The following is a 27514-nucleotide window of genomic DNA, read 5'->3' on the forward strand; positions in this document are numbered from 1 at the left end:
CAGAGGAGCAGGAAGGCTGACGTTTTGGGCCTAGACCCTTCTTCAGAGAGGGTCATTTCTGAAGAACGGTCTAGGCCTGAAACGTCAGCTTTCCTGCTCCTCTGATGCTGCTTGGCCTGCTGTGTTCATCCAGCTCTACACCTTGTTATCTCAGGTTCTCCAGCATCTGCAGTTCCTACTATTTTTGATCTCTAACTTTGTTTATTGACGAAAGCTGGCATTCCCAACACCATCCTGCAAGGGCAAGATTAAGAATGGCAAGTCTGTTTATTACAAACTGTGAACAAGCCTATTGTGACAGAGCATTGGAATTCAAACATATTAGTACAAGCACTATCTCTCAATGTTACAGCAGACAATTTCAGATTGATGAAGATAGGCTTCATGTTCATGGACTGTGCTTAGTGGCTCTCCAAGAGATGGAACAAACAAGTAGTATTTACAAACAGATATCAAATCAAGGTTTTCAGGATATCAAGAGGAATCGATAAGTTAGCTAAAAACAGACTATTTCCGTCAGTTGCTGGGGATGGGTTAGGACTCAAGGACATAGCTGAAAACTGACAGACAGATCTTTCTAGAGTGAAGTTTTGAAATACAAATGATGATAAAGGTTCCTGGAGGGTTTGTTACTGAGAGTTCTCGCTTTAACTGATCAAACTCACCTCATTAATTACCTATCATACCCCAATGGAGTCACTCCCCTCTGATTCCTGCCCCATCCTACTATGCACTGTTCCTGGAATAACTCACCACTCAGCAGACATGCCAGAAGTCATCAGTATTACTTGCACCCCATGCTAGCATATTTAAAACCATGCTGTGCACCCAGAGAAGTACTTCAATCAATAGCTTCCTCACATGGTTCTTGAGATTTGCTCACAAATGGCAGATGGGGGAAATCAGTGTTCCATTTTGTGAGCAGCGACATGGGCGGCCTGTTAGATGGAGTAATGCAGATGCAGGATTTCCACCTCTGCCAGGACCACCAGCAATGGCTGTAACACCAGACCATTCCAGCCTGGTTCAAGGTTTCCACCTGGGTTAGACTTGATTATCACTGAATCATCATAGAATCCTTACAGTGTGGAAACAGGCCCTTCGGCCCAATATGTCCACTCCGACCCTCAGAGCATCCCACCCAGACCCATCCCCCTATAACCCACCTAATCTACACATCACTGAAAACTATGGGCAATTTAGCATAGCCATCCTGCACATCTTTGGACTGTGGGAGGAAACCCGAGGACCCGGAGGAAACCCACGCAGACATTGGGAAAATGTGCAAACTGATAGTCGCCCAAGGCTGGAATTGAACCTGGGTCCCTGGCACTGTGAGGCAGCAGAGCTAACCACTGAGCCACCGTGCCACCCTACTGTGTGTTTATAAATGCTCTGCTATTACATCCTATATAATAAGCTTTTTCATTTTCACTGCATCATTTTCACAATGACAGATGTTAAGCTAACTGGCCTATAGTTACCTGCTTATTAAATAAGGGTGTTACACTGGCAATTTTCCAATTTTCTGAGACTTTTCCAGGACCTAAGGATCACTGAAAGATCACTACGAGTGAACCCACTAACCTTGAAGCTATTATCTTTAAAATCTTAGGATGCAACCCATCAGATCAGCAGAATATTGGCCTTTAGCCCCATTAGTTTCCCTGGAACTTTTTCTCTAGTGATAGTTATTGTGTTTATTTCCTTTAGTTTATGCAGTCTATGAGCTGTTTGGAGGAATGCCCAACACCATTGGAAGAAGGTCAATGTCCTTCTCCACTCCCGTAGAAGTAATCTACATCCTCTTTTTTACAATGTCTCACAATCAATGCTGGCTGCAGTACCCAACACCGCCTCCAACCCCCCTCTCCAAAAGTCATTCTCTAGCACACTCATGATTGCTGACAATATCCTTCCCACTCATTCTCACTTACCTTAGACCCTACACCACTAAACCTGCATATCCTCCACACTGCCGACTCACTCACTCTGGATACCATCCTAGGTGTACCAACAATCATAGCTGGGGCACCCTCTTTCATCTCCTGTAATACCTACCTCTCTTCCATTTCATGAGGAACACAGCCCAGAAAAAGTCAAGAAGGGTGATGTGCAGCTTGTCTTTTGGCTGTTCACCCTTTGTGCAGGACAGATCCTGAGTTTGACTACCCCGAGCATTTCACAACATTCAGAAACTGAAGCAGTTTTCATCTTACCTTTAGCATTCTTGTAATTTTTGGCAACTTTTGGCTGACCCCAAGGTAGATATGAGCATCATTCAAACTTCAAAACACAATGGAAGTGACTGATATGTTTGCTGGAGGTTTAGATTTTATCCAGCTGTAGAAAGGCATTTTTTCATATTTCATTTTAAAATTATACAGCTTACTTTTCAACTTTATCCCTCTGGAAATCAAATTGAGTATTTAGTGAGCTTTGATTCCAAGGATCTTGTTAATCTGTGATCCAACCTTTAGTGATTGGCTCTAAGATCCATTTGTTCCTCTATGCCAACAAGACTTGTAAATTCAAAATTATAAATATTCTTTCCACCAAAATGGGCCATCTCATTCTGCTCAGCTTCATTTGTCACTGATCTCCCCATTCTGCCACTTTATCAATAACATTTCTTGCAGCCCCCCTTAGTATTGACCATATAACGTCCAATTTGGTGCCATCTGCAAGCTTAAAACTTGTGTTTTTGATTTCAAAGTGAATGCAAATTGTAAACAGCATTGGTCCCAGCACTTCCTACCTTTTGCCACTCTGAATGTACAACCACTCTCTGTTTTCTGTCTTAAGCCAGGCAGCAAACCATTTCTCCACATGTCTCCTTACACCACATTCTCTAACTTTTTTCATTAATATGTTCCTGAACACCTTATCAAAGGCCTTTTAAAACTCCAGATACATCTACTACTTTTCAGTTTTCTGCTCTTTATGTTGCCTCCTCTAAAAAGCTTAATAAAACTGATCAAGCAAGATTATCTATTTTTCAAAAGTCCATGTTGACAATTCATTACAAGTATTATATTTTTTACTTCTATTAATGTTCTGCTATTCTCTCCTTAAAAAGAGATTTCATTGTTTTTCTTATCACTAGTTTTAAGCAGAGTGGTCTATAATTCAGTGGAAACATTTTTTGTCCCTCTTTTTGAGTATAGGAATTACATTAGCTAACTTCCAGTTATTTGGAACAATACCCTTTTCTAGTAAATTATTAAATATATGTTGTAATACCCCTGCTATCTCTTTCCTTGTTTCTTTTAAAATGCATGTATACACTCCATCCAGACCTGGGGCTTTATCCTCTTTAAGCCTGATTAAATTGTTCAGTACATCGAATTCCTTCGAATGAACTGATCTTTCTATTCACCTCATTATTCAATGTTTCATTTACCTCATTGTAACTCAGGTAATTCAGCAACATAACTATTAAATAGTACTGCCCCCTCCTTATTATTGCCTATGGTATCATCCAGGCTATCTCCTAGTAGTCACATTCCCAACTAGTCTCCTCTTTCTAAATTATTGTGCACCTGAAATATTTTACTATTTTGTTTTACTTTCACTCTTATTTTTTTCTTACCTTCCAGCAAATATCTTCATATCTTCTCTTATAATATTCTGCTCTCTGTCCATATACTCCAGTTTTTCTCGGTAACCCTCAGTTATTCCTTAGGTCATCAATCATCCACACAGCCTCACTAGTGTTTAGCTTTACCTTTCTTTCGAGCAGACTATATTTCTCCTGCACTCTGTTAAACAGTTTTAAAATGTTCTCATTGCTGTCTGATATTATTGTTTGCTAACATTTTTGCCTATTATTTTCACAAGTTCTATCCTAAATTCCTCAAAATCAGATTTTGTCCAACCTATTTACCTGGTTTTCATCATACTTAGGTGCGTCTCTGTTACCACAGTCACTATTGCTTGGATGCTTCCATCCTTTTAGTTCTCTGATCTATTCTAGTTCTAGTTCATGTCCCATTACACCGTTCAATAAAAAAAATCTGCCCTTGTTCAGAGTCTTACATTCTGGTTTCATGGGAATTGTGTACAGCTTGTGGGAACTCTATTTCCTTATCCTCTTTATCCACTGTCTAATCTTCTTTCTAATTAATATCGGGATAGGTGAAATCACCCATGATGTGTTTTTTTCACTTGGCTCTCTAATTTGTCTTCATATTTCTTCCACCTCCTTTTCACTGTTACGTCATCTGTAAAAAAACATCTATTATTGCAATTGATGCTATCCAGACGATCCTAATATGTTCCCTTTTTGAATCAACACATACCCAGCTATAAACTTTATTGTTTGTGTATCAGCCACAATGGAGAAAAGAACAAATTCCTGATTTTTCTATACCTTCAGTGAAAATGTTTTCTTTTGGCATTCAGTTCCCATATTGGAAACCAGTGGATAGCATCAATTGAGTTAACAGATGCTCCAATCTGGATGATGATGTGCTTCTTGAGTATTGATGGAGCTGTTCCACCTAAGCAAGTTAACAATATTCCAACACTCCCGACTTGCACCTTAAGAGATGGTGGACAGATTTTGGGGAGTCAGGAGGTGAGTTACATACTACAAAATTCTGAGCCTCTGATCTTCTCTGTCGGCACAGTATTTACATAGAATCATAGAAATCCTACAGCGTGGACATAGGCCATTCAGCCGATCAAGTCCATACCAACCCTTTGAACAGCATCCCAACCGGACCCACCCGCCCACCATATCCTTGTAACCCTGCATTTCCAATGGCTAACCCCCCTAGCCAACACATCCCTGGACATTCCGGGCTATTTGGCATGGCCAGTCCACCTGACGTGCACATCTTTGGACTGTGGCAGGAAACCGGAGTACCCGATGGACAGAATGATTGTGTGGAGTTTGCACAGTTGCCCAAAGGTCCCTGGCGGTGTGAGGCAGCAGTGCTAACCATTGAGCCACCATTCCACACAAATTCCTGATTTTTCTATAATTTCAGCAAAAATATTTTCTTATATGGTTGGTCCGGTTCAGTTTCTGGTCAATCGTAACACCCAGGATTTTAATAGTGGTGGCGATGCCAACAAACATCAAGAAGCAACAATTAGATTGTCTCCTGTTGGATATAGTCAGTACTTGGCACATATGTGGCATGAATGTTGCTTGCCGCTTATTAGATCAAGCCTGAAAGTTGACCAGGTCTTGCTACATATGGATACATATTGCTCCATATCTGATACTGAACATTGTATAATTATCAACAAGGTCCTTGCTGAAACAACTGAAGATGGTCATGCCTAGGATACCATCCCGAAGAATACCTGCAGTGACATTTTTTGACTGAGGTGACTGACTTCCCACAAATCATAACCATTTTCCTTTGTGCTTGGTATGACCACAAACAGCACAGAGCTTTTGTAGCACAGAACTGTCAGGGGATGGTAAACCATGTCCCTTTTCACAATAGTCAGCTATTGTAATCTGACATTTAAAGTTCCAGACAGCCACTTTGACAGCCGTTGTGGAAACCACAAGTACACAAGATAAGTGTGATGTTAGGGTGCTGGAAACCCTCCAAAGTCTCTGAATTAGATGGAGACTTTCAGAGGGTTTCAGGTGTACTGGAATTGCCTGGCAGAAAATTCAAACCCTGGGGCAATTGCACGTTGGAAATTCTGCAGTGTTCCCCACATGCACACTGCAATGAAGACTGTCTAGCCATCAGAAAATCTAGGCCATTGACTGGCAGGCATGATTTCATGCGTGTGGCTATGTCAGGCTGTTGCTGACTAGTCTGTTGGACAGGTCTCCCAATTTTGGCACAAGGCCTCAGACATTAGTAGAACACTTTGCAGGGTCATCAGAGTTGAGTTTACTGTTGTCATTTCTGATGCCAGGCAGTTTGTCTGATTTTATTCCTTTCTTTAGACTTTGTAGAAGTACAATATAGGAAAGGCTTTCTGGGTCATTTTGAGAGGGCAGTTAAGAGTCAACTACACTGCTTAGGTCTGGACTCACATGTAGGCCAGACCAGCTACAGATGACAGATTTCCTTCCTGAAAGAACATTATTAAATCAATTAAATAGATTTTTGTGATAACTGACAACAGTTACAAGTTCTCTACTAAACTACTTTTTAATTCTAAACTTTACCTAATTCAAATTTCACCATAGTCAGATTCAAATATATGTTCCCAGACTATTGGCTTGGGTCTCCAGGTTACTGGTTCAAGATCTAATAAGTATTAATTATGATACTGTATTTTCTACAGACATCCTGTCTGCCACCATAACTTCAGCGGAATTCGTTGGAAAACAATGTAACCAGCCATTTAGAAACCACCTTCATGCACCTGACAGTTTCTTGCCAGTGCAAAAAAAAAACAAAACTTCCATTTATATAGCATACTTTATGACCTTAGAAGCTCACCTGTCTTTAGGTGCTGGTTCAGAGATGTAAGTCTCTATATGTATATGGAGAACTGCCCTGCTCTCCTTTAAAAAGGGCCATTTGTATCCACCTGAGTTCTGACAAGGCCTTAATTAAATTTCTCATCAGAAAGAGGACATCTCAAGCAGTGGCCCACTCCTTCAGTATTGAGCTGAAGTCCCTACTTAGGTTCATCTCAGGACTGTGGTTTCAACTCAATCGTCTGCTTTTGGAGAGATAAGATTGACAGTGAAGTAGCAGGGAAAACTCCCATGAGATTCAGACTGTTTTTGTTCGATCAAAGCTTAATAGCACATAGTAAAATGTCCATATCTTGATATTTTTACATCTGAACTGCATTTCAAAAATGAAAACTGGCATCAAGGGCTAATTTTCTGTGTATATGTTGGCATTGTACAACCTTGCCAACCAGTATATCAAATCAGAAAATTAATCAGCCTCAGTGAACAGAGGGAAAAAAGCCTCTTGCCCTCAAGTCATAGTTGCACCAACAACGTGCATTTATGTAGTGCCTGAAAAGTAATAAGATAACTCAAGGCACTTCATCGGAGCATTATCAAAAAGAAATTGTCATCACATCACGTAAGGAGCTAACAGACCAGATGTCCAAAAGCTTGGCTGAAGGATTAGGATTTAAAGGAGTACTTTTTAAAATACAAACAAGAGATGAAGAGGAGAAATTCCAGAGTTAGAACCTTGGCAGTTGAACGCATGGTCGCCGATCAAGGAGCAGATCAAACTGACGACCTTGAGAAAGAGGCAAGATTAGTAAATATATCTTGGAAGCTCGCAGGGCTGGAGGAGATTTTATAGATAAGGAAGGGGGCCATGAAGTGATTTGAAAACAAAAATGAGACTTGAGACACTGCTTTAATGGGAGCCAAGATAGGTCAGCAAAGACAAGGTTAATTGGGGAGAATTATGACACAGAGAGAATTGTTTTGATAACCTCAAGTCTGCAGAGGTTTAAATATGGGAGGGAGCCCAGGAGTGGATTGGAAAAGTCAACTCTAGAGATAAACAAGGTTTCCAACACCAATTAAGTTGAGGGGCAGAGTCAGGTGATGTGATGGAGGTGGAAATGGATGGTTTTACAGAAGGTGCGGAAATACAGTCAGAAACTCACCACAGTATAAAATAAGACACAAGGGGTTAAAAAGGTTTGGTGTGGTCTCAAGAGGGGGTGGAGTCAATGGTTTCAGGACAACTCGTGGCAGTGACCAGAAGTTATTTACTTATTTAGCACATCTGGAATAAGAAGCAGTGATCAGTATTGGTAATCACAAAACTACCAGATAACTGTGAAACCTGTGAGGTTCACTATTGCCCTTACCTATTCTGACCCATCTGTGACTCCCATTGTTTGACTGACTTTGAGTGCCCTCTGAAATGATCTTGCCAGCCATTAACATTGTATTAATGAAGCTAGCCCACCACATCCTTTTCATTAGGGGTGTATAATAAATATTGGTCTTGCCAGCAATGCTTCTATTCCTTCAATGAATAATGAAAAGGATTCAGCCTTCCTAGTATTTAGATGGAGGAATTTTCAGCTCATCTCGATAATTGTGATAATTCAGAGACAGTGGAGAAGGCTGCAAAGGTGCTGGTGAGGCAGAGCTGGGTGGCCTCAGGGTAAACGTAGAAACTGACATGGAGTTTGGACAATATTGCAGAAGAACAGCATTACAGATAATGTAGCAGGCCAGGATCGATCCATTGGGAACTCTCATGCTAATGGTGTTAGAGTGAGAAGAGAAATGATTGCTGGTGGTTTTCTGGCTATGACTGGAATAGAGCCAGGTGTGTGTAGTGCCACCAAGCTGGACAGCCATGCAGAGAGATGCAGGAGAACGATGTGTGCTCAAAAGCTGCAGGCAGGTTGAGAAGCATGGAATCATACAAGATATAATTTGTGGTATTGATTAGACCAGTTTCATCTCCGTGGCAGGGGTAACTTACATGAATATAATGCTTTCAATATTAAAAATTCTCAATGTTCTTCGCAACTGAAACAGAGGGAGAAGTGAAGACATGAAAGAAAAGCAGGAAGGAGTGACAAAAAGCTGAGTCCTCAGCTCTCTAGGCTGTACATCCTTTTTTAAACAATCTGTTCTGGCCCAGGCATAGGGGCACTACCACTCTGCCAAGTCATAAAAGCCCTGAACTGCACATTCTTTTTCAAATTTATTTTTTATTTTAACCTATTCTGCTAAGTACCTGTTCAGAGACGTTATTGCACACCTTTGGAGCAGGTGGGACTTGAACCCAGGCCTCTTGGTCCGGGGTAGGGATTCTAACTCTGCACAACAAGAGCCCCTCGAGCTGCACGTCCTTGAAGTCTATCCCTAAATATTTTCATCTGCATCTCCTTCATTAAGACCCTCCATAATATCCACCTTTTGATCAATGATTTTCCATTTCATTCCTTTGAACCTTTAAAACATCTTGTGAAACTTTTCTACATAAATGCATGTTGCCGAATGGTGCCTGAGAGGTTTTTAAATGTGGATAATAAAAATAGTAAGGTGGAGAGGTTTAGAGAATTTGTTATAATGTTGCAGTGGAAATTGATATTCCACCAAAGGTGAGATGGGTTAAAAAAAGGCATGTATCAGAGAAAATGAAAGCATGTGGAATGGGATGTACAATTGAACCAGTTTGCAGATTTGGCCCTTTTTTCTCCCTTTATTCATTCATGGAATGAAGGTGTCACTGGCTAGGCAGCATTTACTGCCCTGAGCGCAGTTAAGAATCAACCACATTGCTGTGGGTCTGCATTCACATGTAGGCCAGACCAGGTAAGGATGGCAGTGTCCTTCCCTAAAGGACATTAGTGAACCAGATGGATTTTTCTGACAATCGACAATGAATTCACGATCATCATTAGACTCTTAATTCCAGATATTTTATTGAATTCAAATTCCACCATCTGCTGTTGCAGGATTCAAACCCAGGTCCCCAGAACATTAGCTGGGTCTCTGGATTAACAGTCCAGTGATAATACCACTAGGCCATTGCCTCCCCCAATGGGAGAATTTGAAAAGGAGGATGAACAATTTCCATCTAAAGTACAATGGGACAGAGGGAGACAATTCGGTATGCAAGTTTGTTAACTTGAAATAATGGATAGTTACAGGCAGTTAGTCACATTCTGGAGCTTATGGAGGACAGGAGGTTGGTAAGGCTACCTCTAGAATAATGCACGTAAAAAATGAAACAAAAATCATAAGCATTTTAACAACAAAAGTGATGTGTTAGGGATTAAGGCAAACAAAGAGGCAGATGTGATGATGCCAGTAATAACAGAAAGTATGGCTTATGGGTCAGCTCTTAGTTGAACCTGATAATGGAAGCTTTGCATGACAGTATTTCTTTTATTTTTTATAGAATCCCTACAATGTGGAAACAGGCCCTTCGGCCCAACAAGTCCACACCGACACTCAAAGCATCCCACCCAGACTGATCCCCCTATAACCCACACATCCCTGAACACTACAGGCAATATAGCACGGCCAATCCACCTAGCCTGCACATCTTTGGACTGTGGGAGGAAACCAGAGCAACCCCACACAGACACGGGGAGAATGTGCAAACTCCACATGGACAGTCACCTGAGGGTGGAATCGAACCCAGGTCCCTGGTGTTGTGAGCCAGTAGTTTTAACCACTGAGCCACTGTGCTGCTGACATAGTTCAAACAAATCATGTGTGTGAAGGAAGAGTCAAAGTTCTTGATGGGGAACAAAATTAGTGCTTTTGTCTTCCCATGTGCAAGTGAAGGAAGATGAGAGTCAGCATTGATGTGAGATAGAAAGTCTGACATAATGGAGGGCGAGTTGAAACTAGTAAGAGAGATAAAGCTGAGTGTTGTCAGCACCGTATGAAAGATGACTGTGTATTGATGACTGAGGAATACTATTTATGGGAAAAAGAAAAAGTATTAAATCTACTCCATGAGTGTTCTGGAATCAGTGCTGTTACTTTACTCAGACCATAAGACTATAAGAAATAGGAACAAGACTAGACCATTCGGCCCATCGAGTCAGCTCCACCATTCAACAGGATCATGGCCGATCCGTCATGCCTTATGTCTACTTCCTGCCTCTTTTCTTTAACTCTTGATTTCCCTACTGATCAAGTATCTATCTCAGTCTTAATTATACACAAGGGCTCAGCCCCTCAGTTCTCTGTGGCAAGGAGTTCCAAAGACCCACAACCCTCTAAGAAGAAATTTCTCCTTATCTCAGTCTTAAATTGGTGTCCCTTAAATCTGAGACTATGCCTTCTGGTCCTAGGCTCTATCATGAGGAGAAACATTCTCTTAGCATTTACTGTGTCAAACCCCTTAAGAATCCTATATATTTCAATAAGATCACCTTGCATTCTTCTCAACTCCAATGAGTAGAATCCCAATCTTTATAGCCTTTACTGACAGGACAATCCCTCCATATCAGGGATCATCCTAGTGAACTCTCTCTGAACTGGCTCCAATGAAATAATATCTTTTCTTAAATTAGGGAACCAAAACTGCATACAGTACTACAGACGTGGTCTCATTAGCACCTTGTACAATTGCAGTAAGGCCACCCTACTCAGAAACTACTAGCAAAGTCAACGCGCAAAATATTTTTCTGTAACAAAGTTTAAGCTGAAAGTATAGTTCAAAATACAATAAAAACCTGAAGAATTATCAGTAACAGATAAAACTAGGCTAAGACTCTGAGACCAATTTATAGATTCAAAGGTAGCAGGTTTGTTTATTAAATACAATGTTTTACAGTTCTCAAATAATGAAAATGAAACCATTCTTAAATCCAAATATGATTTAATTTAGTTTGGGGGAAACAAATGGAGACTAGATTAATTTGATAAACTTTGTGTGTAATATTTTGGTCAATACTGGCAGAATTTAAATCAGCCTGTCACTTCAGAAAACATGGCAGCTGGGTCCATTTCATTGCAACAGTGGCCATATCTCAGCTTCCAAACAGCAAAAAATCCTCCTGGAATTAAGTTGAAGGTGGGAACAGGCCAATGTGGCCTGCAGCAGAATCCCAAATAGACTCATAATTGAGCCAATAGACACCAAATATTCCCCAAGTCTCTTGGAATTTAGTGGTGGCTCAGGAAATAAATGTGAATTAAATTTCATTGTGGCTTTCCAGAAGCCATCCTTCTTTCGACGGTATTTACTGCCCCATTGTGGGAGTTAGGATTAGGAAATGAGGTGCCTGCTGAAAGCTAATACCCTGCCTTAGCTTCGGATCCACCTGCCCCCTATATCACCCTTACCCAAATCCTCAGCTCCACTGACAATCCCTGGCAAAGTCCCCAGTACCAGCCTCTGATTGGTCGGCAGCTGTAAAACGGGCAGGATTTCTGCACTTGCAGTTGTCCTAAATCCGAAGGAAAGCATGACCGGAATGTACTAATTCTGTCAGACCTTTCCCACTGAAACAAGATGGTTTCCCACCACTTGGTAGGACAACCACTGACAACATTAAATTTTGCCTGATATTTTAGCAACAGATTTTATTCATCATCTTGCATTCTGAAAATACAACCAAAATCTTTTTATACAGAAACTTAAGGAGATTACACATAGAACAAAAAAAAAATTAGAAATCCTGATATCTAATAAGGAAATAAATATTAAAATGTATTAGACTCAGCAGACTCATAACTTATTTTGTCTTTTCTCAGCTAGAATTAACCATTCCACCTGCAGGCAGGACTCCAGTGCCTTTTGCAGAGTGGGACATATTGCCATATGGGCTCAGACAGCTTACAATCTGTACAATTCTGGACTACAAGTGCCTAGGGGTCTGTCCTATATTAGTATCACCTGTGCTAGCAAATCGCTTTGAAACTCTGAACTGGCCACTGGGGTCTCAAGAACATATTTATGTTTTCAGCTAGGTCAAATGCACACAGACTGCCACACTTCAACAACAACAAATTTATTTTGATTTGCTAACTGAAACAGCATGAATTCATCAAAATAAAATTTACTCTAGATGAAATTGTACCACAAGTATTTAATTGAAGGTGTTGTAACAGCTTTGCTACAAAATGTATAATTACTTTTAGATATATTGCATAACAAGTCATAACTGCAGTGCAATCAAAAACTACTGAAGCATTTACAAAAGTATTCAACCATACTTTTCCAAGAGAATCATTTCTAAAATGACAATTACATATTAAGAATGCATATTGTGATTTAGTAAAGAGACCTGCAAGCAGAAAAATATTGAATTCACTATAATATTTTGCCTGTTCCATAAATTTGGCAGAAATAGGAATATCATTTTGAATTATTTTAAGTAAATTATCTTTAATCAATTAGTTAAAGACTTCAAGGGAGAATATTTATGGGAAGGATTGGAAGAGTCAGACTAATTGGATAGCTATTTCAAAGACGTGGCACTGGATTGTTTAAGCAGCCTCATTCTGTGCATCATTGAATGATTTTTACAGTATTCTTTTGAGCTGAAAATATTTTAATGATAATGAGAAGGATGGGGTCATTCAAAACTCTGCTGTCCAGATTTTGACTCACACCCATCTCCCAATCACCTATCACCCCTGTGCTCGCTGACCAAGACTGGCTTCCAGTCAACTTCCATTTTGATTTTAAAATTCTAATGCTCCATATTCTATTCTACCTCTGGCATCTCCTGCAGCCCCATACCCTCATCTAATTCCAGCCTCTTCAGTGTCCACAATTTCAATTGTCCTGTTGTTGGTTACCGTACTTTCAGCTCCCTAAACTCAATGCTCTGGAATTTCCTCTGATCAGCTCTCTGCCTACCTATCTCACTTTCCTCTTTTAAGACATTCCTCAATACCAATTGCTTTGATCAAGGTTTTTTGGTCATTTGTTCTGACATCAAATTAAATGGCTCAGTATTATATTTTGTTAACTCTTCTCCAATGAAGCACCTTGGACTGTTTTATTCTGTTAATGGTGTTATATAAATATAAATTATTGTTGTTGTTGATTCACACCAAAGATATTACCACTGAGAGTATCCAAACTTAAAAGAAAAGCATTGATGAAATCGATTTAGGACAAGTTTATCGAGACTGTGCGGAGCAGGAATATAGAATTAACTATGGAAATGTCAGAAAAGCTATGTAGAATTAATCTATGTGAACCGCAATGTGTACGCACTAAATTTTAATCAGTTTATACAATCAGTTATTTAAGACATGCATTGTAAAATGGTAGTATCTGCCTCTTGAGGTAAAATATGTAGAAGATCAATTTCAATGTTACTTTATTTTATCTCTTCTGTCATATTATATTTTCAATGTTCCTATCTGCAATATTCAATGCGTACTATTTTCCTATTCACTATTCTTATTCCAACAGTTACTGGAATCAAGCAACAGCTTTGTTCAGTCAACAACTATACAGTAAAATCACCCACCAGTGCCCAGTGCCATTCTAGTATGCTTGATAGAACTGACAGAAATGGCTTTACAATGATTTTTCTTCTTTATAACCAAAATAATACCCATAATAAAAAATGCAGTTTTTGGTGAAAAACACAAACTGTGCAATTTATTAAGATTTATTTCAGTTCTCCGGTTGCCTTTCGCACATGAACCAACCATTTTTATTACTTAATTTTAAAGGTTTTGAATTGAAAAATTCCATTTACTACAGAAATGCTATTCACTCCCATGTTTTTTAGTTTTATTATTAAAATTATCAAATATCTTCATAAAAAATCATGGATGCTAGTCTTTACCAGCAATGTCCATCAAAATGTTTTCCTACCATACTCTAAAGGGTTTTACATTGAATCATTCAATTATAATTTTCCTTCTGTAAGACAAATTAGAAAGAAGAGTAGGGTAGTTAGGCCAAATCAGATTATTTGTCTCCTTAACAGATTTCAACAGCTCTAAAAACCTAAGCTACTGGGCAGAACAAGAGACCAAAATATTCTCTTACTTAGTCCACAACGGAATAAAAATGATTTTTTTTAGACTGACACATCCTCTAAGAATACATCAAAGATGCTCTTCTGTTTTGTCCTTTTTATTATAATCCCTGTAGAGACTGACGACATTAAAAAAAAACAAGTGTGAACTTCCAGTGATAGCTGAAAGAATAACATAACAAGATTTTGTGTTTTAAAACTTTCACTGTAATAGACAGACTCAATGCACTACAGTCGAAATACCACGTTAGTTTCATCCATAAATCAGAACATTCCTGTTCTCCTTTCAACACAATGAAAACAGATTTCACAGATTTACTTTTACAGGATCCGATAAGTAGTCATTCATCTTTTTTGCAGCCGGTTTTAGACGATTCTTTGCTTCCAAATGTTACTGTTCTTTTCCTTTCTCCATCTGGTAAGTTGCAATCTCAGAAATCTCATTTATAGTGACATTTTTTTTCCACTGAGCACCTTCCTCCAACATAAATTAATAAAATCTTCCAGCTTTAGTTTAAAGCCTCATGTTTTGGTCCGTCCAATTGAGTGCAAACTCCCATGTCAATTCCTGCACGTTGAACCATTTGGAATTTTGAACTCTAGCTACTATCTCTCTCCTGAATCCTGACAGACTAACTCATCTGAGACTTTCCAGGGATACCTCTGTCAATGTTAATTTCCATGGCAGTATGAATTACAAGGGCCTCGAATCAAGGGGGGAAAGCTAATTAGTAATCCTTTAGAACCCTATTCTATTCTGGGACTTACAAGACTAGTCACTGTAAACACAAAAGCTGTTCGCATTCTCTCCAAGTGTGAATAGCTCACACCTTCTTCCCAGCAATACAAAATAGGCTTCCTTTAATATTAAACAGCCCTTTCACCTAGTCTTGTCGTCAGGTGGACTTTGGAAAAGGTCACAGAACCCCTCCGTTTTACCCGAAATGAAAGACATAGTCCCCAAATACATAACCATCTTGCAAATTTCATCATAGTAACATTTTTCATGGCAGCAAAAAATGATCTGCCCTCCTGACAGGGTGTTTGCTCCTGGACTTGTCTCCAGTGATAACAGAACTGAGTACTTTTCAGCCAAACATGGAAAGTTTCAGTATCATTTGAAGTCTGGTCAGGCACTGCAATGCTTGACAAAAATGCAACTACAGTCTTAAATGCAACTGTAGGCATCTTTCCTTTGTTCATCTCTAGCACTACTTCCAGACACAGCTGTAATTCAACACTTTGAGCAAATAGGTAGTATACACCTGCCAGGTATCTATTCTAAAATGCACACTTGATTCCAGAATAAGAGGCTACTTGTAGAAGATGCTGTTCTCACTAAAGTGGTACATTTTTATAAGCAGCATCGTACTGAAACCAAATGTTGCTGCATCAGAAATTGTGTTATTTACCTCAAGTTATTCTCAAAACAAAGATAACAAGAATAAGTCTGCAGAAAAAAAAAAGATTTCTACCTATCACAGTGCAAAGCACATAGGCTTTAAATGCCCACAACTTAGTCTGAAATATCAATTCTGTGTGAACGCTGAGAGAAAAAGACAGAAGTGGTGCTTGACTACAGTGTGGTAACTGAATCCAGTGGTCGTTATCACAGGGTTTCTGAGAGTCATCATGCCTCAGATGACAGGCAAGGTTGAGAAGGTAAGACCATCGTGCCAATCCCTCTCAGTACGGGAACTGAATCCACGTTGTTGGCATTAACCTGCATCGTGAACGAGCTGTTCTGCCAACTGAGCTAAAAAATTCTCAGCTAAGCGTGTACAGGAGTAGTGGCTAGTAAGGGCTAATTAGCAACAAATCTTTAGCAGTCCAATGCGCAATAGAAAGAAGTGAAGCGGAAAAAATAACTTTGGTCAAAAGAGCATAGCAAGAGACAAACACAATTACAAGCTGGGTAAACTGAGGTGAACAGATTAAGCCAATGTCTATATTAAGTATTCATTCTTTTGCACTTATTGTGATCAACTTAATCAATTCTGAGGAACTTATGAAAAAAATAGTTGTAACTATCTAGTAGCTAATCAAGACTGAAGGACATTTTGAGAATTAAATTTATAACTGTAACTGGCTTATGTCTACAAACAAAAAAAAAATTAATACTCTGGACCTGACAGTTCTGAAAGCCTGTCTGACTGGGATGCATTAAGGTAGGTTTCTAATGGTGCAATTACATACTGCAGTAGTTCTACACTGTTCAACTGTTTTTTTCAAATAGGTGCACTGCAAATGGCATAGGATTTGGTAACTCATGTCATGTATCTCACCCCTCTAAAAGTATCCTAAATGCTTCCATAGGGTAGAGCTCAGCTATCTTCCTTGCTTAACCAGCAGAGGCCTGAGACAGCAGGCTTGATAAGCAGTGAATGACTTCAGAAGTCACTGTCCCAATTTCACCAAGGCTCTATGTCCTTCGTTCAAGAGCCATCACTAAAATTGGACGATCTGTTCATCCAATCAATTGCTGCTTGTGTGATCTTACTGTGCACAAATTCACTATTAAGTTTGCCTATAGGATAATCGTCACTGCAATTTAGTGCACTGCAAAGTGCTTATAGATATCATGGAGCAGTGACAAAATGCTACACAATTAAACTTGCATTTGTTTACTCATGCAATAAAGACTCTCTTAAGTTTATGTATGCAAACCTATGGAGTGAAAGATGGGTGAAGGGTGCCAGAAATATGATTGAACTGGATTCTAAATATTTGTTATGAAAGGTAAATTATTAAGCATCACAACATAACTCAGATAATTTTTCAAAATATGAGATTAGTGGAAGTCAATTTGTGAATGGTGGTGATGGTCATGTTACTGCTGTACCACTCTCTTCAGAAAATAGGACAGCAACAAACTGTACATTCCTTGTCCTAATACATTACTTTGTGCAAAATCCCATTAACATTGCATGGCTACTTACCCACACAATCCTTCTGAGATCTCATTTTTTTCATATAAAAAAGAAATACTAGCAGGATAATCCAGCATCATTACACATAATAGATTATGATGAATGAATGGACATACCACCAGTTAGACAAGTGGGTGGATATAAAAGTACTTAAGATTTAAAAGTAATCAGTTAGATTAGTGCCAAATGTTAAAAAAAGTGTCTTATCAATACCTACCATTCCCTTTTTGGAGTGTGACCCGTAGACTGTCCATTCATCAGGGTTACTGGTAGTGAGGTCTTAGGTGGTGCAGCGGGAGAGCAAAGTGAACTAGTAGAAAGGTCGAGACTGCCATTTTTGGTTACACTTTCTTCCACTGTGGGAGCTCCAGTGACTTCTTTCCATAGCTGCTGTAGTTCTGTTGGAGTCATGCCTATATCAAACAATAATAGTCCCGTATTGTATAATTAGATTCATGAACAGCAGACTTATCCTTCTTCACACACTAATTACCAAACCAAAGTGCATGTAAACAAGGTCTGATTTTAATTAGGCAATTCCTAACTATAAGCTGCAATACTTCTAACAAGGCGCACTGTAACCCACCATATGTTAATTTAATGTTGATAATTAAAAGTAAATTCTTCACATGTATGCAATAATTGATCTGTTCAAATTGCAACACAACCAGCCTGCTCTACATAGCTACTTTCCTTTTGAAATCAAGCCACCTATTATCACAGATATTTTGCAATACGTTGATGGCAAATGCATTCCTCTTTAAATATGAAAAGTATAATTGAAAATAATGTGCTGTAAATGTAACCAATTCATGTGCACCATATTCAAAGGCCTTTTATAATTTTACTACAAAATTAGAATATTATGTCAGTAATTATTTTTTAATCACCTGTCTTTATCATTAAAATTTGATTTCATTCAAAAACCAATGTGCAAATTTGAAAGCAGAAAGCAAAAAAAAACTGTGGTTCTAACTATATTTTAATTACAAATCACAATTAAATATTCAAGCACTTCAGATCAGGAAGAATACCAGGTCAGAATCTAATTTATTACTTTCATTTTGGGTGCAAGGATTGGATAATAATCTCAAAGTGATCAGCCAAAATATCTTTACTTTACTAAACTACTGCTAAAGATTTTAATTACGGTAGCACTGGAGAGTGTAGGTCTAATAAGGCAATAGACTCCTGAGAGTCTAAGTGGTTAAGAAGTGTGAAATGAGACTGATAGGATTTTTACATGTTCTGGGCAGATATTTTGCATATCAAAGAATAGTAAATTATAACAGGACAGTAGAACAACCTTCCAAGCATTAGCCGAGCAATAACAACTAGCAAATCAACATGGAAGGTCACACCACAGTCTGTCCTATTTCTTTGCACTGTCCTTTAATTTTCAATCATTATACTAGATTTTGTTTCAGCAAATATGCTGAATATTACGCTAGTCTATTAATAATTACTGCCACAACTGACCATAAAACCACTATTTATCTGGTGAGAACATAAGTTAATACACATGCTTGCCGATAACATACTACAGTACAATCCGAGAAAGTAGATTGCCACGTGTTATCTTTTATTGGATTACCCTGAAAAGGATCCACTATGATGGATTTTATTCTATATTTATTTCATTTAGTTTTAAACACATTCACTGGTGTTCCTCATTATAAAAAAAAGGCACTACTTTGAAAAATGTACGTTGTTGGAAAATGTGATTGATTACTGTTCACAGAACTCAATTTCTCAATTCCAGGTAGTCCTGGCTGAAAGACAAACATAGTCGCTCAACCTTTTTCGTCCTTGTACCTCTATACTCAGGTGACCATGTTCAAGCAAGCATAAAGTTGATTTAAGGTCCATAACGACATCAGTTTTGGGCTATTATTGCAGTGATAAAAAATTGCTTTGTATTTCTGCCTGTCCAAACTCTCCGTTGCTTTCCAAAGAATCCCAGTTCCACAGGGAGAAATGTCACTGCTATTAGTTTACTGCACCAGCAAAACTGTAACTCTGAAGTCACTCGGTAGGTTCTTTGGTCAATAGCTCGCAGATAGACACCCTTAGGCTTTAAACATGCTTCTTAAACACCAAAGGAGCAGGCTAGTTGTAACATACAACTATTCAAATCAATCAATGACATGGCTGTTGAATTACCTAAGGGTGTCCCTGATGTGTTGCTGCACAGATTACACTTCATGCTTCGTCTCATTCACAGCTTTCATATTATACGCTGGTGTGTCCTGTCACTGCTCAATTGCCCTCTCCTGAACAACTTAACTGCTGTAGCTAGGCAGTTCCCATTTGCACAACCAAACTTAGAGGCCTGTTTAAAACAGCCTTTCTCCAGGTTTGACACTTACCTTGTGCCAGTGTTTGCAGAGAGAGACCTGGCTGCCCGGACTGCACTGTGAGCAAGCCACAACGCTGCATAGTCATGATGTGTTGTTGTTGAAGCTGCTGCACCTGAAGAAGCTGCTGCTGAAGGGCTAAGTGGTGGGCAGCTAGTGGCTGTTGTTGCTAAAATAAAAAGCAAAAGTTAAAGATTTTGAATTAGAGATTGGATACATCGCAGCAGCTTTTGTGATTCATTTTTAAAGTATTACTGTACTTGACAGGAATCAGAATAATTTTGTCCTGGGAACATGGACGGCCTTTCATACAAGTTTGATCTAACTATAAATGCTTGAATCTAAATGTGTTCACTTAGATATTATGATAATATCTGCTAATTAAAGATGTCCTATTTACGAGGGTTGTTGACTGAAAATGACAATGACCCCCTAAAACTATCTTAACATCCACCATAATAACAGCCATCAATAATATTTGGAGCTGAATTTTCCCATTTTTTTGTTGGAGTTTTCTGGAGTGTGATTCATGGCACCCAGTGCATCATGACCCATGGCAACTTTTCTTATGCAATCTTCCACACTTCAACTCAAATTTATATAGCTGGCCTCTTTAGTGCCTGTCTCATAAGATCATTAGTAGGATAGGCAAAATGCACATCACTGTCAGGATTCTGTGATGGTTAACCACTGGTACCATATTTAAACCCTAACTCTGAACCAATTCCTCAGAGCTAGGAAGTGCCTTCAACGTTGGTGCTTTGGTATTATGTCCGAGAAACTGGCCCGAAAAGGTAAGTTAACTCCTAGGTTCGATGATAGGAATCTGGAGGCGTTGGAGGATTGGGCACAGTGAGGAGTGCAGTGCTGTATCCTGGTGATCGGCAAAAGGAGGCTACGTTATCAGACTCAGCCAGCTTGAGGAAATAGCAAACCAGGTCAGTGCAGTGTCCTGGGTGAAAAACAGGGCAAAGCAATGCAGGTAGAATGACCACCTATACTAGGCAAAGGAACGTGCTACTCTGTCAGCGACAAAACACAGGACCACCATTCACTGTAACTCTGAATCTGCGCACACGGTTCACCATGGCTCATAGTCTACAACTCTCACTATTGCATGCATCATGCCACTCAAGAGCTCCTCATTCTACTAACCCTTCCTGCAGTCTGTGGTTCTACTCACCTCACTGCGGACACTTTATCGTTTCTCCTGCTCACACATCACCACTAGCTTCTCTCTATTCACGGTCATCAGATGCAGACCCTCTCTTTGTCTCATTGCAGGAAAGATTAGCCCACTCCGGGGGCTGATGTTTCCACAGCACCCTGAAAGACGTATCTGCAATCCTGGACTGGTTGTACCTAACTGCAGACTGACTGTGGTCAACCCTGTAGGCTGGATTTGACAAAACCCTTGGTTGACTGTGGCAGATCTCCCTGACTTTATTGAAGTCCACCTTGACCGCATTATGGAATGTTCACCTTTAACCTTCACACCTGACCATTTGAATGAATCCCATTCAGTGTGTTGGCCATGTAAGCTACTGGCACATGCTGTAAGTGTGACATTGAAATAATAGTATTGTAAACCAACATGCTCATCCTCCTGACTGTTCAGTGCTCCAACATCATTAAGCTGCTGCCTCTCTGTATACAATAAGAAGCAATGGAAGCCACAGCGCTGGCAGCCTCTAAGTAAGTACAAAATGAATGAGCACTAAGAAATAAAGCTAAGAACTCCAGGAGTGGGTGTGCTTGCTTGCAAAGCAACCTGGCTGAACCATGCATGTCATAACTGTCATGAGACTCCAAGGGAAATCATTGAAGGATGAAATGGTGATACAGTTGGTCTGAAAGCAGCCATGATAATGTAGTTGAGGCTGGTGGTTTGCCATTGCCAATTTACTTGGATGAAGGGTGAAAGAAAACAGGGTCAATGGAGCATGCAGGACTGTAGTGGTTAACACACATTTGGATGAAAACTTGGAGATGCAAGTGGAAAGTTACAGCCATCAGGTTCCTGCTCTGAACTTCATCTTGGGAATTGGCAGAATCTAGTTTTTCAGGGAAGGAGAGCAGATTTGGGCGAGGGACAGAAATGAGGCGAGTTTAATCGGATGCATGTGCATGGAATTAAGGTAGTTGTCACTCATTTTCAAGCTTCAGACCTCCTCTTGCTCATCACAAGGAGACAAATCAGAACATTTTTTCTCATCACAAGAATCTAGTTTTTCTGTTTTTGCCATTTGTTTTAACTTTCTTGCTATTGTCCATGCCATTACAGGGAGCAGAAGATTGCCCTAAATAAATTATCTTTTAAATTTTCAACCTATTTATGATGTACATATGTGACCTTCATTCAAACAGTTTGTCTACAGGACTGATTGGTCTGCAATCCAAAATTCCTGTTGACAATGGCCCTTTAAATAAATAGAAAAGTCAAAGACTTGAATAAGAAAAAGTTAATTTAATGTTGCTAATCAGCCATGACAAAACATGAAATAACTTACTAAATCATTTATAGAAACAGCCTCTGGATTTTAATTACAGACATTTATAATTTAGCAAACAGCATCTGACTTGAATATTGGTATCCCAATATGTCATTCAGTTTCTCAAAGCCCTTATATTGATTCAGCATATAGTAATATACTCATATTTATTAATTTTACTTTTCAGAGTCTATTTTTCCACTCCCCCTTCCACCTCCATTAATCGATTTAACTATGCAACTGATTAAAAAAAAATCAATATGTACACTGTTTAGCTAATCTATACCAGATTTTCTTGTTAATGAAAGACACATGCAACAGGTTTAACAGGTAATTACAGTGATATATAAATATAGATGAAAATTGTGTTTAATAAAGTAGTATTTACGCTTTCTTCAATTATTTTCACTTCTACTCATTCTATAATATTGCATTATGAATTTAAGTTGAAATGCTATGTAGCATGGTGAAAATTATACACAATTCCTGTCCGAAGCAAGTAGCAAGTGCATGAAGCCAACTGAATGAAAGATAGAAATTCCAATTTATTAGAAAATATTGTTCGATTTTTCTTTTTGGCTTTAACAAATATCGTCATAACTTGTGTTTTGCAAACTTCTGTTACTACTGTATTTGCATTTAACACTCCTGTGTCTTCCTTGACACTGCTGTGGCCAGTTAAAGGAGAAGCCATTACATAAAGGTAAGTATTAATGTAGAATTCATTATATCACATACGTAATTTTCCTATCAGATTAGTTTGTGTTTTATTTATACATAAGTTATTGCTGCAGCAAGATGTCAATGCATAAGGAATAGCAAATGTGAGCCAGATGCAAAAAATGATACAGAATTTTGCATATGTGCAATTAGGAGGTGGGACTATCTTCATGAAGAGTAATCCATACACATAAAAGACTATTGGATAAAGTACAGATTCAAGAGCCTTGGAATCATTTACAAAATGGCTGCAAGTTGTAATGGAGACATTGTAGCATATTTGTCTTTATGTATATTTGCACACCAAAGTTTTTCAAATAGCTCAAAGTGCTAGTGGGCTAATATTGACTCGCAGAAGTGTACTTTTTAAATTTTAATTCTTAATTGTGTATTTTACATGTATTTATATTTAAACCAATTTAATGTGTAAAACAAGAATTGCTAGAGTGCCATCAAAATCAATCATTTTCATTTTCTTCTTCATGATTTAATTTTCAAGCTTAGTACTCTAATTGAAAGCCATTATGAAGTTCTGTGCTTATATAAATAGTTAAGTAGTAAATATTCATTAAAGAATGAAGGAAGATGCGCTTTCTGTCACCTGACCAGTTGGTCTCTTTAGAAATGAAGATTAATACTCAGCTCAGGAGACATTAATAAGGAGACTACTTGATGTAAATAACTTAGCTGTTTTAAACTATTGTTTCCTTGAATCACAGCAGGATTACCCCTGTAGTTAAAAAAAACTCAGCCATTTGCAGGTAGCAATCAGTAAGGTTAAGCTTGCTCAGCCATTCCAAGTCATGAGAGATAAGTATATTAAAGCTCGAAAGATACATATCCATCCATTAATTGGAACAATAAAAAATAGAGCCAAGCATTCAGTCTACAATCATTGATTAGTTGCTCATGGTTTTGCCACCATCTCCGTGCAAAACTATTTATATTTAGGTAAAAGCAACATATATTTCAGTTTGGTTGAAAGGTTGGGGTGGTGGGGTGAATGAGTTGAGTGATGGTCCGGTCTGCTTTGCGCCTCTTCCAAAATGGAAATAAAATTTAGGATAGATGTAAAGCTGGCGGAAGATTCACTACAATCTGTTTCACAATATCACCCAAAGTAAAAATCTACCCAACTTACATCACAACAATCAAGACTTGTTTAGTTAACACTGATACTAACGTTAAAACAGGAAATGCAAAATCAGAAGGAGCTAACAGCTTAAAAGGCTAATATCTAGATTTGCAAAAAAAAATCTCCTGGGCCAGCTTTGATCACTGAATGTGGTTGGGAGAAGAATTTCCAGTGTATGTTTTCCATTATTGGCCCATGGTTTTTCTTTTGTTCATCTCTCCCAGGTGAATGTAAGGATATGGTGGGATTGCAGCACATGGAAAGAAGGAAGAAACAAATGTTTAGCTCTGCAGTTCCAGTCAGCTGCATTTTGGGGTAAGTTGACAGACAAGTTGATCTTTTGCTGCCTGTCAATTCTGTATCTTCTAAACTATCTTCAGTCATAATTGTAGCAATGGTCCAAGTCATTTAATTTTAGTTGAAAGAAGTCCAAATGCCACCAAAACCACTTTCAGGTAATCTTGTAAAGACACGTGAAATGTTGAAATGACTGTTGAAAAGACTTTTATTGAACTGAACTAAGCAAATGTGTTAGAATCATTCAAATTTAAACATAGTGAACTGGCATAATAACTTGCATAATGACTGCAATAATGGAGATAAATATTCTTCTTAGTGTAATCAATAAACCAAACTGAAGGAATGATTATGGATACAACAGTCTTGCTCGTGTCACAGCAGCTAAAGACCTGGGATTCTGTTGTAATCAACAGGGACAGTACTCCCCAAGATGTTGGAAAAATTTGGGCACAAATATCTTTTCATATTGAATAGATACATATTTCTGGGGAAAAGAAAATGCTAGTAACCCACCTAAGTTCAAAAATAAGGCCAAAATATATGTCCTTCACTTTACAGCAACTGGATTATTAGCATCCACTAGCCTAGAAAACCAGCAGAATAAAATGAATTGGAAATATACATACAAACAGATCTCTTTACAAACAGATTGACAGCTCTGGGATCCAGGGACCTGGAACTAAAGCATTTTTTATTAATGTCAGTCATTCACATGTAGGTGATCTGGTAGCCTCTGTGTATTTGAAAGCATATTCTCTTGTGTATATAGATGCCATATCCATGTAGTGTTGCTGTATTGTGGAAGGATTTTGCACTCTTTTAGTTACTGATAGATTTCACATCTGCTCTGCTATTTACTCACACCTGCATTACTTACAGCTTCCTGAGAAAACTGGGAGCAATAGTCAATTAGGATTATTATAAAAACCATAAGAACTGCGGATGCTGCAAATCAGGAACAAAAACAGAAGTTGCTGGAAAAGCTCAGCATATCTGGCTGTATCTGTGAAGAAAAAGTCAGAGTTAACGTTTCGGGTCCAGTGACTCTTCCTCGAAACTTCCAAGTTCTGAGGAAGGATCACCGGACCCGAAACATTAACTAGGACTATTATATATTGATTGTCAGTTTGTCAGTATAGGAAGCATGAGGCTGAAAATACACCTTATTGTTCCCGTTTTTCTGGTGGAAAACTTGACACCCTGAAGCGCACTAACAGCTGGAGGAGAATGGCTTTACACTACATGATAAGCAGCAGACAGAGGCTATACAAATAGCACCAGTGCAATACAAGCACCGGTACAATATAAGAATGGTATATAATTAGATTGGAAGTGGTACAGTCAACCCCAACTTTCTTTTTGCCAAGGAGTAATGACTGCAATAGTCAGCTGTTTTTTCCATGCACATTTCTCGGCTGTTTCTGGCCTGTAATTCTATACTTTTTTTCTTTTAGCGAACTAATGCAATTACACTAATTTTCAACACAAGCCTTATTACGTCCACAGATGTAATGCTAGAATCCCTACAGTGTGGAAACAGACCATTCGGCCCACCAAGTCCATACTGACCTTCCAAACAGCATCCCACCCAATCCCTGTAAATGTTGCATTTCCCAGGGCTGATCCACCTAACTTACACGTACCATGGACACTATGGACAATTTACATGGCCAATGCACCTATCTTGTAGAAGGGAACCAGAGCACCTGGAAGAAACCCATGCAGACACGGGAAGAATGTGCAAACTCCACAGTCAGTCACCTGAGGGTGGAAATGAACCCAGGTTCCTGATGCTGTGAGGCAGTAGTGCTAACCACTGAGCCACCGTGCTGCCCTATTCAAACAAACATTCAGAAGAATTCAGTGGTGTTTGTACTTGTTTAAATGTTTTATTTTGTATTCTAATTTTGAATGAAGGCAAGGAAAGCTCCACATGTACAGTAGCACTTAAGTAGTCAAGGGAGACTTGTTTTGGAATATTTATGTTGCATTTTCACTGCAGTTTTTTTTTTGTTTGGTTATAATGACCAGGTTTTGAAAAAATATTTTGATGATTACTTTTGTTCATTCCTCAAAGAAAGTTTGGATTCAATATACTTAGAATAAGGACTTTATGGTTGAAGTGGTTTCAGAGAAAAAAAAGATGGCTGCTAAGATTAGTAGAACTGTCCCTTTAATTCTTTATTTCAACACAAAAATCTACAAGGTGTTAGTTGATATTTTAATAGGAGTTAGAAGTTTCCCTACATGACAGCAGCAGCTCATAATGTGAGAAATTTAAACATGCTTATATAAGATAGAAGTATTATTGTTATTTAATTAATTTTATTGGATTCTGCATGGCAATCGAGTGTATTATGTGCTTTGCTGCCGAGACTGCCCCTTGTGTGTTGTGGACTTTTCTACTGGTTCTGCATGAGTACTGGCTTTAAACGTTCCTCTAGTTGAAGGATCCACTGGTGGATATCTTTATTTGTAATTAGCCCAGATGTTTCAGTAAAGATTTCAAGGACATACAGCAATGGTTGTCTGCACTGAAATCTGTCAGTGGCAATGTCAATGGCATCTGCAGTGTTGATCTCAGTTACACAGCAGCAGCACATTTCCTGTGAATGCTACTTTAACACTGTGTCACTTTGAAGTCCACATTTCAGGATTTACCCTGCTTGGGGAAAATTTAGAGACGAGCATGGGAGCAGGGTTTAAAATAATTCATGGTGCCCAGAGTTCTATGCTCTATCAGAAGGCATCTCCTCATTGACCAAAGTATAGAACTAGGGGTCTTGTGGTGTAAAGTGGTAGTATCCCTACCTGTGAGCCTGGAGGCTCAGATTCAAGTCCCACCTGTTCCAGAGGTGTGTAATAGCATCTTTGAACAAGGCGATTAGAAAACAGATCTTCAGAACTTGAAAGCCTACGTTCCATACTCAAAACTTCTCCCTGAAAGGCTTCACAAATTTTGTTTTGTTTGTACTGAGAGTTTACTCCCAAAGGTGCTTCTACCTGATGCAGCAATATTGATGTTATCCCATAAAATAAGAATATGGATGTGGAGATGGTGGCATTTAAGAATCCAAAAGACATTTATTACAACTACATAATATGTCCAAGCATTGCATTCCTCACATACAGAAGTGTCTGAGCTAGCATTAAGCTGTTAATTTACAACAGAGAACC

General features: G+C 38.8%; 1 protein-coding gene across 13 annotated transcripts in view; it reads right to left on the reverse strand.

Moving 5' to 3' along the window:
* LOC109912391 (forkhead box protein P1-like) overlaps nucleotides 1-27514 on the reverse strand; it is a 477834-nt gene that overhangs the window by 86199 nt on the left and 364121 nt on the right. For all 13 annotated transcript variants that reach the window (XM_048606339.1, XM_048606346.1, XM_048606350.1 and 10 more), the window contains 2 exons: nucleotides 19703-19859; nucleotides 17551-17746 (listed from right to left, as the gene is read on the reverse strand). In XM_048606339.1, the coding sequence (XP_048462296.1) occupies nucleotides 17551-17746; nucleotides 19703-19859 (353 nt within the window). The remainder of the gene's footprint in view (nucleotides 1-17550; nucleotides 17747-19702; nucleotides 19860-27514) is intronic.

Source organism: Rhincodon typus, chromosome 16 (genome assembly GCF_021869965.1).
Source record: "Rhincodon typus isolate 14 chromosome 16, sRhiTyp1.1, whole genome shotgun sequence".
Lineage (NCBI taxonomy): Eukaryota > Metazoa > Chordata > Chondrichthyes > Orectolobiformes > Rhincodontidae > Rhincodon > Rhincodon typus.